Source organism: Rhinolophus hipposideros, assembly GCF_964194185.1.
Source record: "Rhinolophus hipposideros genome assembly, chromosome: 19".
NCBI classification, from domain to species: Eukaryota; Metazoa; Chordata; class Mammalia; order Chiroptera; family Rhinolophidae; genus Rhinolophus; species Rhinolophus hipposideros.
In genome coordinates this window covers 29,782,405-29,797,903 of record NC_138065.1, presented here as the reverse complement: position 1 = coordinate 29,797,903, position 15,499 = coordinate 29,782,405, and the positions used below count along the sequence as shown (strand labels likewise).

Genomic DNA, 15,499 nt, shown 5'->3' with positions numbered 1-15,499 from the left:
ACTTGCCCTGAGTTCTTCAGCATTCTCTAGGGGTAAAACGTAGGCTTTGAACTAGATGATCACTACGACTTTTTCTTGACCTAAAATTGTGGTTTTCTTGGAAGAGAAGAGTTCCCATGCTCAAGCCACTACAAATGCAGGTGGTTCTCTCATTGGCTTTCCCAAAGAAACACTGGTTACGCCACAGAAACAGTCAGGGACACAAGACGATACGACCTTTATATTGTTCAGGAGTTTTCCATTGTTAGGGATAGAAACCCAACTCAAATTATCTGAAGCAAACAAGGGTGTTTATTGGCATCTATAAGTTGAAATTCCAAGGGTAGAGCCTCTCCTGGCAAGCTGGGTCTGAAGGCTCATGGGATGTAAGGTGGACCCTTCTCTCTTCATCTTCTGGCTCCACGTTTTCCTGTATTGGCTTCACTTTCAGTAGGCTCCCCCCATATGAAGACTCCAACAGCACCATAATGACAGTGCCAGCTTCAAATCCAAGAGAAAAAAGGCTTACCCCCAAGAATTCTGGAATCTTATTAAAACTGAATCTCATTGGTCTGGTCTAAGTCATGTGACATTTCCTGAACCAATCACTATGTCTAGGGAAATAGAGAGTCAGATTAGCCACATCTATGTCACAGCCCTCATTCTCCAATGGAGCTGGCGTGGGGATGGGGCCATCCCATCCATCCCATATGGGCTTCTGCCATAGTGGCAGAAGAGTAGATGTTAAAAGGAAACTCAGGAGGCTATTGAAAGAAGAAAGGAGATTGTATAATGGACAAATGAAAATAATAGACATTTATTTCAGTCTTCATTAAGTTATGGTTTTCTTATAGGTACTGTATTAATTTCCTATGGTTGCTGTAACAAATTACCATAAACTGCGTGGCCTAAAACAACAAAAATTTATTCTCTCACAATTCTAGAGGCCCAAAGTCTGAAATCAAGGTGTTGACAGGGCCATATTCCCTCTGGAGGCTCTAGGGGAGAATTCTTTCTTTGCCTCTCCCAGCTTCTGGTGGCTGTCAACACCCCTTGACTTGTGGCTGCATCACTCTAATCTCTGCCTCTGAGGTCACATTATCTCCTCTTGTCTATTTCAAATTTCCCCTGCCTTTCTTCTATAAAGACACTTGTCGTTGAATTTAGGGCCCACTTGAATAATCTCCTCATTAAGATCCTTATTTTAATTACATCGCAAAGATCTTTTCCCAATAAGGTCACACACTTAGGTTTCAGAGTTTGACATTGACAAGATTTTTTTTTGGGAGGGGGGGCAGGTGAATTTTTTAGTCTACCACAGGTACCAAACCAGAAGCGTAATAATATTTAAGTGACTAACGTCTCAAAATGTATGTAAGAATGAGAATAATTTTTAAATATTACTGATACATTTTATCCACATGCTTTATTGCCTTTTAAAGATATAAAATAAAATTTGCTGCAGGAGAAAAATAAATGACCAAATTTCTGACTTGAGTGCAAGGCTTTACATGTAAGATTTTCTTTTCAATACATTAAGCCTCCTGCCCTCTTCCAGGTAACTATTGAACCACTGTTTTTATTTGTGTTTTCTACTCCTTTTCTTCATTTTCTTCAGTTCTTTGCTAAAATGTTTTCATTAGCAGTACAGTTGACCCTTGAACAACACAGGTTTGAAATACACAGGTCCACTTACATGGGGATTTTTTCAATAAATATGTATAGTATTGTAAATATATTTCCTCTTATGATTTTCTTAACATATTTCTCTCTAGCTTACTTTATTGTAAGAATACAGTATGTAAGACCTATAACATACATAATATGTGTTAATCGACTGTTTATGTTATCGGTAAGCTTTTCGGTCAAGAGTGGGCTATTACCGTGTTTCCCCAAAAATAAGACCTAGCCAGACCATCAGCTGTAATATGTCTTTTGGAACAAAAATTAATATATGACCCGGTCTTATTTTAACATACTATTAAGACCGGGTCTTATCTAACATAATATAAGACCAAGTCTTACATTAATTTTTGCTCCAAAAGATTCATTAGAGCTGATGGTCTGACTAGGTCTTATTTTCGGGGAAACACAGTAGTAGCTCAGTTTTGAGAGAGTCAAAAGTTACATGTGGATTTTCAACTGTGCAGGGGGTTAGTGCCCCAACCCCCATGTTGTTCAAGGGTCAACTGTATTAATATTGATAATAATTCATAAACAAAAACTCAAATGGAAAAAGTCATTGGCAAGAATACACCATAGGAAAGTATTTTCAAACCTGATTTCTTTTCTTATTTCAAATGAGTAAAAACTTTCACAATCTCAACCACTGGCCTTTTCTTGACTAGGCAAGTGTTTCTAGGAACCCCAGGCTATATTCAAGATAAACAAGACCAAGATCTTGTAAAGAAATCAACAGGAGCCCCCTACTCCTCAAAGAAGATAGCAGTGGAATACATGTTTTCAAGTATATGTCATTTCGTCCCCTATTTCCACCCACATTCAGCCCAAGCAGCAGCTGCCCTTACTGGTTGCTCAGGTTGGACAGGGAGCGCACTGGTTGCTGGTATTTTCCTTGGAGGCATCTTGGCAGTAATTCTGTGTTCAGATCTTTGGATATCACGGGCTGGGCAGGTGGCTCTGTGTTTTACCCGTGGCATGAGTCTTACAGGTGTTTCACAAGGCTGAGGACTGGCTGGGAGTCTGATCCCCTAACCCTCCCATCCTCCCCAATTCAGGAACTAATGGGTGTAGATCCTCATCTGTGATTCTCAGGTGTGGCTCTGCTTTCTCTATTAGAAATCCATAAGATCTGAGAAGGGAGAAAGAGTTAGGTGTTACGGATTTCTGCTCTTCTGCATCTGGAGAATGAACTCAGCTTACACCTGGCACACAGGAATCCACCTGTATACACGTGGGTTTCCAGCGTGAATTTCCAGTGTCGGAGGCAGAAAGATGAAATGGGAAGAGCTCTGGCCTGGGACACTGGTGGCAGAACTTTTCTGCCACCACCTTGCTCAATGATATTCACCAGCACCTTCCCTTCTTTGCCCCTCAGTTCCCCATATTTAAACAAGAGGATTGGACCAGATGTTCTCTGAGGCATCTTCAAGCTTCTCTATCAGATGCACATTACACCCCCAGGCTGAGCAGTAAGGCTTACTGGCTGCCTCTTTTTCCAGAAAGTTCTGTCCCCACACACTGTGATGTTACTGATGGTTAAATTCAGCAGGCCCCTAAATGAGGTCCTAAAGTGGACCTCAGGATTGTGGTTAAAGAATTGTTCCCAGTTATGCCAGTATAAGTCATTCATCAAACATGAATGAGGTGCCTCAGGTATGTACTGGGGCTAGACAGATGAGTGAGATGGAGGCCCTCGCCCGAGGAGCACACAGTCCAGTGAAGGAGACAGATGAGTAAATCAAGGATTGCATTACAGCATGATAAGCTCCACTATTGGGTTATTAATAAGGCTGCCTGACATATGGACATATAAATGGACATATAGGATGGACATATAAATCTATCTATAAGATGGACATATAAATGGACATATAAGATGGACATATAAATCTATCTGGGGTGGAGCCAGGAATAGCTTCCTGGAGGAGGTGACATGGGTGGACCCTGAAGGGGACACTGAAAGAATAACCTGGGTGGAACAGGGATCAAATCTTTCAGAGTGCTCACGGTAAGGATACTTGCCAACTGCCATGGTCTCATTGCCTCCTCTAAAGACAGGTGTCTCTCCCACTGTCTATTCCCTTGGGTCTGACACACGGATTGAAACAGTGTGCACCTACTTGGAGCCCGAGGGTCAGGTCCTTGAGTAAGCTGGGAAAGCTGACTGGAGCCCAACTTTGATGCAGATCCAGAGACTGGAAAGTTGTGGGCTCCAGCAACACCGTTTCTGACATGCTAGTATGGAAAGCTTGCAACCTACGCTTTGTGCACAGCACATGCTCCCTCCTCTATTTTTGTTTCTTTCTTTTCCTTTTCTGGTGCAAATTAGGGGGAAAGCACATAAAGTTGTTGGTTTCTGAGTATGTTTCTAAGGTCTCCCTCCTCTGATTCTACTTAGTCATGGCAGGCTTCTTGGAGGAAGTGCTTGGAAGGAAAGGTAAGGACTTGCTTGACTAATGAGGCTGGCATCTTAGCAAGAGGTTCCTAGGGCCCCTTGCTACTCACACCCATGCCACCACCCTTCCCTGAATTTGACCTTTGTTTCTCTTCTAACCTCCCGCCAAGTCGAACCAGGTTTGACCACATACCCCTTTCCGTTCAGTGGCTGGACATGTCCATGAAGTTTGTGATTTAAAGCTTTCAGCCAAACTGGTTCTCCTGCGTCCCGTGCTTGGACTTGGGGACCTGCAGGCTGCAGCTCATTCTGGCTGTGAATAACCTTTGGAGGCTGTGGCCTGGCTCCGCCTCCCCTCTTGCCGCAGGTTCAAGTGTGGGTTCCGAGCTGGGGTGGTAAGGCACCACCCCTGGCTCCCACAGGGACCAGCTCCCCGCTCAGCCTGCCAGGCGGCGGGCAGCTGGGAGTAGGAGGGACCGAGACCGGGCGCTGCCCTGAGCGGTCCAGGCTGGGAGTGTCCCAACTCTCGCCGCGGTGATCACCAGTCCCCAAGTTAGCACGCGTCCGAAGAGCAGTCGGGCTAGAGCAGGAGGCAGGTGGCTCCGGGAGCTCGAGCCGGCGGCGCTGCGCGCTCTCGGCCCCGCCGGGGTTAAGTCTTGTGGGCTCCCTGCTGCCCGGCTGGCGGCCAGCTGCCTTCAGGGAGAGGCCGGAGCTGCCAGGGATCCGGAGGGACGCCAACAGCCGCGGCTGCACCCATATCACAGCCCCCCCACATCGCCCCCATCACTGCCTCCAGGAGGAGCAGAAAGTGGGGGCTGCGGGTGGGAAGCCCCTGCCAGCCCAGCGCTCTGGTGGTCGGAGAGCAGCAGGGGCCGCGGAGCGCGGAGATGGCCGATGAGGTGGACTGGCTGGACTTGCCCGGCCGGTGGGCCTATGGAGTTGACCGCGGCGGGAGAGTCTTCTTCATCAAGTATGTTGTGTGTCTGTTTGTTTCATTGTTTCTTTAAAGTTGCCCAACTTGAATGGCGGCAGGGCTGGGGGCTGGCTGGAGAGGGTGGGGGGACTCTGAGCTGGAACAACAGGTCTGACTAATAAGTTTATCACCATGCCCGTTTGAATGGGTCTCCCGCCTTTTCCTCATTGGGTCAAAGTCCAGCAGAGGCTCAGCATTCCTGCAGTCTGGAAGGGTAGGGCCATACAGGGCAGGTGCTGGCCACCCCCACTCCGTCAGAGACAGGAAGAGGGGCCCTGAGGAGATTGACTAGACCCAGGCCCCAGCCTGCATTTCTTTCCTTTCAGCTCCCACCAGTCCACCGAAAGGGCCAGGCGTGACTTCTTTCTTCCTTTCTTGTCTGCCCCCACCCTCTTTCCTAAGGGAAGACTTGGGCTACATACCAGCACAAAATACCGGGAGACCCTGCTTCTACCACCCAGTTCCTGGCATTTCCTCACCTCAGGACTCAGTCTTTCCACGCACAGCCTCTTTCCTTTCCTGCTTCTTTATGGGGCTGTGGTCAAGGGGAAGGAGAAGATGTCCACAGTACATTCAGCTTTCTTTAAAGAGACAGAGGCTTTGCTGCTGTCAGTAATATATTAGCACTGTTGTATTAATTTCACAAACCAAAATGGCTCTGGCATAATCTCATTATAACAGAGTGGCCCCGCTGGCATTATTTTGGCCCTCTCCTACCGTACTCATGTTTTGCCAGGATAAAATCTCCCGATAATATAGCAAGTCTACAAGAGGTTGAAGAGAAAGGCCTGGGCTAGAAAGAGTGTCCTGGGAGTCATCATGTAGAGGTGGAACCATTCAGAAGTGTGCGAGGGAGAAGACATGAGGGTACCCAGGCAACACCAGTGTTTAAGGAAAGGGTAGAGGAGGAGAGGATGGAGAAGGAGATCCAGGGGTCACAGAAGTAGACAATAGGTCAGGGAAGGGTGCTGCCCTCGGTAGGTGAGGAAGAAGGATGTTAGGAAGGAAGGGTCACATGAGCTTAGGACTGGAAAGTATCTGTTGCGTTTAGGAAGCGGGTGTGGGGGGCGGTCTTTAATAACCTCTCAGAAAGTGATTCCAGGGGAGGGCTGGGAAGAGAACCAGGTTGAAAAGAACTGAGAGTGAGAGACCAGAAAGTGAGGACAGCTAGAAGGGACTAATTTCCATGAGGGATGTTTGGTCACTAAAAGAGCTAGAAGGGGAGGTAGCATTGAGAGAGAGGCAGAGGGTCAGACTGTGAAAGATCTGAGGGCTAAAGGGATGGACCTGACAGGGAGAAGGAAGTTGAAGTTACCAGTCTTGGATGCTCAATAGAATAAGATTCTATAAAAGATGGGAGAGAATGGAGACTACAACCCAGGCAGAGGGATTAGCCTTAATGAGAGCAGGCTACCTGTTTGCCGATGTAGATGCAGGTATGAAAGTATAGGTAGGACATCATTAAGTTTGCATGGTTGGGTGCTTTGGGGAAGCTCCTGCCTAATGTTTTCTATTTTTTTTCTTGAATTATGAGATAAGATTATCCATTGAATAGCCTATGTCGAGGGTGGGGAGGAGAAGCAGGCGTGAAACTTGAGTTTGGTGGGAAAGCCTTAGAACACTCTGCAAATGGCAGCTGAGCTCTACACACCAACTATCTAGGTGGTGTGTAGGGCTCAACTAAGCCTGGGGACAGTGGATTTGCAGTGACATCTCTCTTCTCAGTTCTACAGTTTCCCCATTAACCCATATCTGGAGTGGAGATAGCCTGTGACTGCATTGTCCTGGGCCAGGGTTTGAGAGGAAGAACAAAGGGAAGAGAAAGTTGAGGGTGGAGGTTATGCTGGGGCTGTGCTCACGCCGGTGACCCCATGATTATCCATGATATCTACGCCCGGCAGAAATAGACACAAAGTCTGAGGGTGCCGATAGTGAGAGGAGGAGAAGGATCAGAGGCCAGAAAATCTCAGGGCTGCTAGAGAGGAGGTATAAGAGTGGATTTCCCCTCACATGTACAGTTCTGGCTGGATTTCCCCTTCCTCAGCTTCTCTCACGATTGCCTCTCAAGACCAAACCCTAGCCCCGGGGTCATCTCTGATGGTACACAATGGCTCCAGGGCCCTGGGGGCACCAGAATAGTGACTTTGTTTCTTCTCTCCTGTCCTCATCAGAGGGGTGGGTCACCTGGGAAATTTCGTCCTGCAGCAGGTGTCCAAACTTAATGGAAAAATTAGTGGCGTCAAAAGAAAAGAAAGCCTATGTCTGCACAAAGACTTGGACATGAATGTTCATAGCAGCTTTATTTGTAATGGCCCCAAACTGAAAACATCCCAATGTCCATTAACAGGTGAGTGGAGGAACAGACTGTGGTATATCCTACAATGGAATACTGCTCAGTAATGACATGGAATGAACTATGAACACATGCTACAGATGGGAGGAAGAAAGGAAGGAAAGAAGGAGTCAGACAAAGATGTCTATCTTGTATGATTCATTTATAGAAAACTCTAGAAACTCTAGAAAATGCAAACTAATCTACAATAACAGGAAGCAGATTAGTTGTTGCTAATCTGCTAATCTGGGAGGGTAAGGATAGCAAGAGCTGGCAGAGGGGAAGAGAGGAATTACAAAGGGACACAAAGAAAATTTGTTTCACAGGTATATACATATGTTAAAATTTTATATTATATTGTACATTTTAACTATGTGCAGTTTTTTGTATATCTTACTTCAATAAAAAATTAGTGGAGCTTCATTAACAATTGTCACCCCAATAAATAAATTAAAAAAAATTATATACTGGGAAAAAAAAATTAGTGGAGCTCTCATAGTGGAGTTCTTCACATTACTTATACCTTGAAAGTGTTGAGTGGAGTCCTGTCCTGGGCCCCAAGGCTTCCTCACCCTCCCAAGACTGGATGATAACAGATGATCTCAGAGTCTTCTCCTCCACGTACATGGATTGGCCAAGAAGTTCAGGTGCTTCATTCTGGGTCACAGCTGGCTCTGGAAAAATCATGTCACTTGGTTGGTATGGGCTGAGCGACATCCATGGGCTCATCTGCCATCAGAGCTAAAACCCAGAGGATCTGCATTGTTGGGGAGCTCACCTTGCTGGGAGTAAGATATTAGAAAAAGCTTGGGTTTTAGAGGGTATAGATGCGGGTTTGAATCCTGGCTTCATCACTTATCAATTGTGTGACTCTGGGTCAATTACTTCACCTCTCTGAAACTCAGGTTCATCATCTGTAAAATTACTAATGCAAGGGAATGTTGGTAATGAAAATAGTTAGCATTGTAGACACCTAGGCACTGTCGGTTCACCCGGCCTTCTGCTTTCTTCTCCATTGAGAAGCTGTGACTGAAAGACCTTTCCTGTTCTTCCCATGTGACTTCACCATCACCTCAGATGTCACCTCTTTAGTGAAGCCCTCATGTTGTTCCCCTTCCTCAACTTTATTCCAGTTAGTACTCCCTGCTCTGTGATGGCATAATGTTCTCTGTGCACAGCTGTGATAGGGACTATACTTCCTATCACATCATATTGCAACTACTGCTTTTATTTCATTTTTAAGAATTGAGGTACAATTGACATACAACATTATACATGCAATTATCTTTTTATATGTCTGTTTCCCCAGTGAGTTATAAATTCTTAGAGGTCAGGGATCAGATATTATTTCTCTCTGAATCCTCAGAGCCTGTTTAGTAAATGCTTCATGAATGAATGGCAGTGTGGATGCCCCTGTCTCTGGGGCAGGTGTCTGAGATTGGACAATCAGTGTTGAAGTGACTTTGGAGATGGGTGTCCTGCTCAGGAAAGCCTCTCTTGTATCTGACACTTTCTTATTGGTCTTCTGTAGTGATGAGGAAAAGTCCACCAGCTGGGTACACCCTGGTACGGAATCACCCATCCAGAGTGGATACTGCTCCAGCCCAGGTAAGGAGCTTGTCTGTCCCTGCCTTTGCAATCGAAGAGGAAGCCTTGGCTTGAGGTGGCAGTAAGACTTTGCTTTCACTTTTCCTTTCTCCAGGGATAGACTCAGCTGATCATTCCATTCACCTTCTGGGGGATATTAAAAGAGGGTTGAAGCTCACCCTCAGGTCTTTTCAAGCCTCCAACTGTATAATTAGTATCTGGGACAGACCTTTGACGACAGAGATTTTACTTCTCTTTCATCCCCTTACCCAATCAGAAAGTTCCCTCCCTCTTGAGAGCTCCTGAACTGGGCAGAACCCCAGCCCCAGGGCTGTACCGAAGAACTTTGTGCCACGATGGACATGTTCTCTCTCTGTGCTACACAGTGTAGTTGCCATTAGCCACGTGTAGCTAATGAGCAATTGAAATGTGATTAGCATGACTGAGGAACTGAAACTTAAATTTTAATTCAGTTAAATTTAAAAGCCCCACATGACTAGTAGGCACTCCTTGATGTTGGGGAAACTTGAAAGAAAATGGGACAGGACCAACATTGATTGCTTACTGTGGAGAAGACTCCATTGCTAGCCCTCAGGGACCTCCTAGGCAAGTGGGACACATACAGGAAGATTTCAGTTTAATTGTAGAGATGGAGACACCAAAACTCAGAAAGCCTGAGGTACTTCACGTGAATAGCTGATCGTCCATTTCCAGTGCCACCATAGACCCACCCCCATGTCCCTCCAGCCCTTTGCCTGACCACAGAGCAGGCACATACTTCCAGGAGTCTGGGTCTCTCTTGGGGCACAGCCGTCACTGCTGGACATCCCGGATTAAGGTGTTGACTTGCCTGCAGCCTACTTTCTTTTAGATTCCAGGCTGAAATCATTGTGGTTTTAGAGCTGGAAGGGACATCAGGGATTCTAGGGTCCAAGTCTTTCATTTTAAAGGTAGGAAAATTGAAAAGCAGAGAGGAAGTCCCTGGTTCAAGGCCACTCAACTAATAAGTAAAGTGGCATCGGGGTGAAATACATTAAGTTCTAGGAGCAGAGAGACCTGAGCTCACTTCTTGGCTCTACTTTCTATTAGTCTCGAGCAGGTGGGAGGACTCAGTTTCTTCACCTGTAGAATGCAGAAAGGGTTATGAACCTCAAAATGTTGTAGCACAGAGTGTGCAAGAGAGTCATTGTCAGCGGAGGTGACTGCCGTTGTTCTTGTCACAGTTGTATTTCTGATGGAAAAACAAGACTTCCTGACCCCGAGTCAGGGCTGTTTTCTTCTTCAGTTATAGCTGTTGACAGTTTGCGTCCCTAGGTAGGACTGGAAGAAGAATAAAAGCCTATGAGCCAATTCTTTTGTTTTTGGCTGCAGTCATCTTGTCGGAGGCTGGGAATGGGTTAAGATGCCCCTGAAGCTTGCTAGGAGGGCAGATGTCTCAGCGGGCACTCCGCCTGGACAAGAATATAAGTACTCTTGGTGTTGCCCAGGCAGAGAGGGCAGTGTGGAGGGAAGTTGCTGGAAAAGGGAGGAGACATAATCCACACTGGCCTCTTTCCCAGGCACATCACAGTAGCAGGATTTTTTATGGTTCTGACCCAATAGGGATCCCTCTACTTGGGGAGGCTGCCAACCCACTCCCTTCTGAATGGGAATGTCCTCCGACAGGGACAGAGGGGAACAAGTAGCATTCATGGAGCAGCACAGAGGAAAGAATGTGAGCTTTGGAGGCAGCACACCAGACTTACGTCCTGGCTCAGACACTTCCTGTGTGACCTCAAGCAAGTTGACTAACCTTTCTGGGCCTCAGTTTCCTTATCTGTAAAAATGTTTGGGCTGAGACCTATTATATAATGTTGTAGTGCAGATTAAATGTGTTAGTAGTAGTGAGATGAGTAGCTTAGGTGAAGGAAGCACTCGCTAAGTGATAGTTGGTGTTATTATTTCTATGGACCATGTCCTGAGAAGAGAGAAGGGCCCGCTGGCTGTCCTGCTGTGTTGAAGCAGCAGCATCACCATCAGCAGCAACTATCGAGATACACCCTTGATAAATAGGGGTGAGTAAACTGAATGGATGAAAGCTGGGCTCGCCACTATAGAACCCAGCTGATAATATGGCTGGTGAGATTCAGGCCAACAGTGAATAGCTATGTTTTATAAAACCTCATACACAAGGTGGGCATTTGGACCAGAAAGGTGGCACTGATCGTCAAGAGAACCCGCATCTGTTTTCCAATATGCCAGCCAGGTGGCTCTTGCACCCCAAAATGAATGATCTCCCCCAGAGTCTTGCCTGTCCACACCTCTGACTGTGGATACCCTTGGGTTTCTCAAGACTCCACCCCTGTACAGGTTGGAACAATCCTGTTTGCTGGGGAGACAGGACCCTGCCAGGGGTCTGCTTCGGGAAGGCAGACAGGGTGAGACAGAGACTAACATGGCTCTCCCAGGAGAAGGAGGCATTTGCTTCTGGAGCTGTCTGGAGGTGCCTGCACCCACCGATGGGGGCTGCTCAGGCACCTCTGGGCCAAGGTCACCTTCCTCAGCTGTTCTGCTCTTGCTTACTTGGTGGGTCTGTGATTCTCTGCTCTGAGCATTTCCATGTATAATTTTTTTCAGAGGTGCTATTAAAAATTTGTTTAAAAGTCTGTTTTCCCAGGACTGATTTCCTAGATCCTCAGTGTCTTGTCTTCAGCAGCAGAATCTGGAGGTAATAACACAGGCTTGGGTCAATTATCTGAGAGGTCTGGGGCAAGTGACCCACCATTGGCTCTAGCTTCTGCTGCTGTGATGTAAGGGGGCTGTGGGAGGACCCGGAGGACTGTTCCAGGGCCACCATCTGTGTTCACCGCTGTATCCACAGGGGCTGGCACACGGCCTGGCACAGAGTAGGTGCTCAGTAAAACTTTATTAACTGAATGAGTGAATCCTGTGAGGCGGTGATTCATTTGGTCATTTCTTCACTGCTCTTTGACAGGGGATGTCCCATTCACTGCCATCTCTCTTAATATTTGCTGGAAACAAAGACTGATAAGAATAGTGGACAAAAGAGAGTGGAATGGTTGGTTTGAACACTGTTGGCTTATCTGTGAATCTTCCAGTTCTCATCCCTCCTGAATGTAGATCGGGCTCGTGGGTCTGAGAAGGAAGACAGGGTGATTTTATGATTTTGCTTCCTCACAGGTTTGCCTAAGGGCTGGGAGATGGATTCCACCCGGGAAGGAGCTGTGTATTTCATCAAGTGAGTAAGATGGACTTTCCTTCTGATCTCCCTGTTGGTTATGCTTTTGTGTTTGTCACTGATGATTCCTTGAGAGGGGAGAAGGTTCAAGGGTCTGCTATTTCACAGAAGGTCTCGCCAAGGTCTCTGAATAGCCAGGAGGTGTCAAGGCTTCCGAGTGAGTTGCAGATAAAGCTGTGTGTGTGTGTGTGTGTGTGTGTGTGTGTGTGTGTGTGTGTGAGTGTGTGTGTGTAGGTGTGTCTCTGTGTTTATGTTGGCTTGGGAGAGCCAGTGTCAATTGTGGGAAGTTTTCTAAGGTAGGGTGCGGTGGGTGGAGCATTAGGCTCAGCTGTGCAGGTGGGAGGGAGATGGCTAACGAAGTAGAGGAGAGAGGTTCTTCTAGACCAGGGGTGTCCAAACTTTTTTCAACGTTTTTGACCAAGGGCCATATGCAGTAAAATACACAAACAGCCGGGCCACTCACTCGAGGTGAAGTACGTATTGCCTCACCTGATTTATTTAAATAAACTAAATATATTTTTGGAATTTGCTGCGGGCCAATTAAAAATGGATTGTGGGCCACAGTTGGCCCGTGGGCCGCAGTTTGGACACCCCGGCTCTAGACACAAAGGACAAATTTTGAAAGGAAGGGGATGGAGTACTGGGTGCCATGAGCCATTTGGAGGGAAGGTGTGAGTGGGGTACACAAACAGGCAGGTTGGGTGGTAACAAGGCTGCTTCTGTCACTGCTGCTCTTCTGGATGAAGGCATTGTGATCCTGGGGGTGGCAGGTGTGTGTCTGGTGCGGTTTTCCTCTAGGGGGTTGGTCAGGCCCCTCTGTGGGCTGGGGTAACTCGTTCTCAGCAGCTCAAGGTGCCACCCTGGATGTAACTGTGGAAATAGCTCTTTGGGTCGGGGTGGTCTGTATCTACCCGATTGGACTAATTTCCCTGGGCCTTGGCTTGGGTCTCTCCATTTCTCAGCCAGATTGGGTCCTGGCTTCGTTCCCGTGGGTGAGGCTTGGCGTGCTCAGGCCTGTGGGCCTCCCTGCCTGGTCTGGCCTCAGATTCTGCAGAGCTGGTAGAGAGGGCAGCTGCCCAGAGGGAGCCCCCACCCAGCCAGGGGAGGGAGGACCCTCTTCTCCTCTCCTTCCACTCCCTTTTTTCTTTGAAATCTTCACCTATCTATACCACAAGAGGTCACCTTTCCATTCCCGCCTCAAGACCAGCTAGCACTTACATCAGTTTGGCTGTTAACCATATTCTTTATATATATATATTTTATTTAAGTGTGTTTTTCTAGGACCCATCAGCTCCAAGTCAAGTAGTTGTCTCAATGTAGTTGTGGAGGGTGCAGCTCACAGGGGCCCATGTGGGGATCGAACCGGCAACCTTGTTGCTAAGAGCACCGCACTCCAATCAACTGAGCTAACCGGCTGCCCCGTTAACCATGTTCTTAAAACAAAAACAAAAACATCTGACAAATTATCTGTTTTGGAAATTGTTCTGATATCATACGGTTGTTACAGCGTCAGCTTTCCCTGAAATTGAACCCAAGTCCTTCTTGCTTTAGTTAAGACATTTCTCCTTTGCTCCTTTGAAGATACCATCTTATTCCTTTATGTACCTTTCGTTCTCGAGATAGTTGACTACCCACTTTAACATGTATCGCCTCTTCTCATCAGTCAGTAAAAACTTATCACCTGCTATGGTCTGGCCCTGTCCATTTCCCTGACTTCATCTCCCATAGCTGGCCCCTATGGTGATTTTCGTCTTTCTTTTCCTCCATCATGCCAAGTTCATTGCTAACTCAGGATCTTTGTTCCGTCTGCCTGGGAGCACTTTCCTCCTAGTTTTGCACATTTGGCTCCTACTTATCATTTAGCTCAAGTGTCATCTTCTCAGAGGGACATTTCCTGACCACCCCTCTGAAGATTACCCCGTACTCCTCCTTAGTTCCTCTTACTTTTCTTCATAGCGCCTACCATTACTCGAAAGATTTTTGTTTATGTACTTGTTTACATATTGATTGCTAGTGTTCCCCCACTGCCATGTCAGCCCTGAGAGCAGATTCTGGCTATTTTGTGTTCCACTCTGTCTTAGAATCTTGGTGACACATGATAGGAACCCAATATTTGCTGAAATAAATGAATGAATGAAAATTGTTGGGAGATAAACAACAGAGGCATAATTAATTCCTGCTTCCGCTACAAGCCCAGAGTACTCTCCTGAGTTCCACCAATTCAGCATGTTCAGTTTTGAACTCAGAGCCAACACCTGTTCCATCTTTGTTTGAGGCACCACTAAGGCAGAACCCTCAGAGAGAGCCTCAAGCCCCACCCCTGCAGGGCCTTTCAGTTCTCCCAAATATCTCTCAGCCCCCCTCTTCTCATCATCCCATGACCATTACCTGAGATCATGCCCACAGGGGCTCTCACCAGGATTATTCTAGCAGCTTTCCAACTAATCTTCCTGTCCCCAGGCGACACTGCTGCAAGAATGCTTTTTTTCTACAAGGAAAATTTGGTCACATCATTTCCCATTGAGAATCTTTCATGCTGCCCATCAGTTACAGGATAAACTCAGACACTTGAAAGGGTTTAGTAATCTGGCTCCTGCCTTCCTTCCCCAGCCTTACCTTCCACATTCCCCAGTTTGCCAGACCACATTGCTGTGCTTCCCTCAACACTCAACCTGCCTGCCATGTCTCCCAGGTGTTGCAAGTGCTAATCCCGCCTCTAACATGGCTTGTGTCCACCTGTGAATACTTGTTCTTTCTTCAAGACTCTGCTCATTACATCACTTCTTCAGAGAAGCCCACCTGTATTGTAATTGCTCGTTTCTACATTGTCATTTTCCCTAGATCAGTGGTTCACAAACTGGAGTTTGCATCAAAATCACCTGGAGGGCTTGTTCAAACAGATTGCTTGGCCCCACCCCTCGAGTTTCTGATTCCGAGAGTCTGAGAATTTGCATTTCATAGCAGGTTCCCAGGTTATGCTGATGCTGCTGGTCCATGGACACGGCTTAGAGAATCCGTGGTCTAGATTGAAAACACATCCAGGACAGGGATGAACACAGGGAGGCCATAAAGTCTGGAAACATAGATGATGCTATTGCAGTATGTGTGGTAACAAAATGTCAACACGCCATCTATTGTGCATTTGTGTCCGTTCCTAGACTTGTTGGCCATTCCACACATCAAGAGCAGCAGTGGACACCCTAAGAGCTGAGCACTTTACTACATGATCTCATTCAATCCTCACCACAGCTTTATAAGAGCCCTGTTATCATCCCTAGCTGTTTGAGCAAGTAAACTTAGTAAAAAACTTGT

General features: G+C 46.7%; 1 protein-coding gene across 14 annotated transcripts in view; it reads left to right on the top strand.

Annotated features, from left to right (window-relative positions):
• Positions 1-4,991: 4,991 nt before the first annotated feature.
• The window catches only part of PLEKHA6 (pleckstrin homology domain containing A6), a 134,578-nt gene continuing 124,070 nt past the window's right edge, over positions 4,992-15,499 (top strand). For 5 of the 14 annotated variants that reach the window (XM_081025585.1, XM_081025573.1, XM_081025589.1 and 2 more), the window contains exons 1-3: positions 4,996-5,027; positions 8,894-8,970; positions 12,130-12,187. In XM_081025585.1, coding sequence (XP_080881711.1) covers positions 12,150-12,187 — 38 coding nt within the window. In that variant the 5' untranslated portion in view covers positions 4,996-5,027; positions 8,894-8,970; positions 12,130-12,149. Of the gene's footprint in view, positions 5,028-8,893; positions 8,971-12,129; positions 12,188-15,499 lie in introns of all 14 variants that reach the window. The other 9 variants (XM_081025574.1, XM_081025591.1, XM_081025588.1 and 6 more) reach the window with 5 other exon arrangements.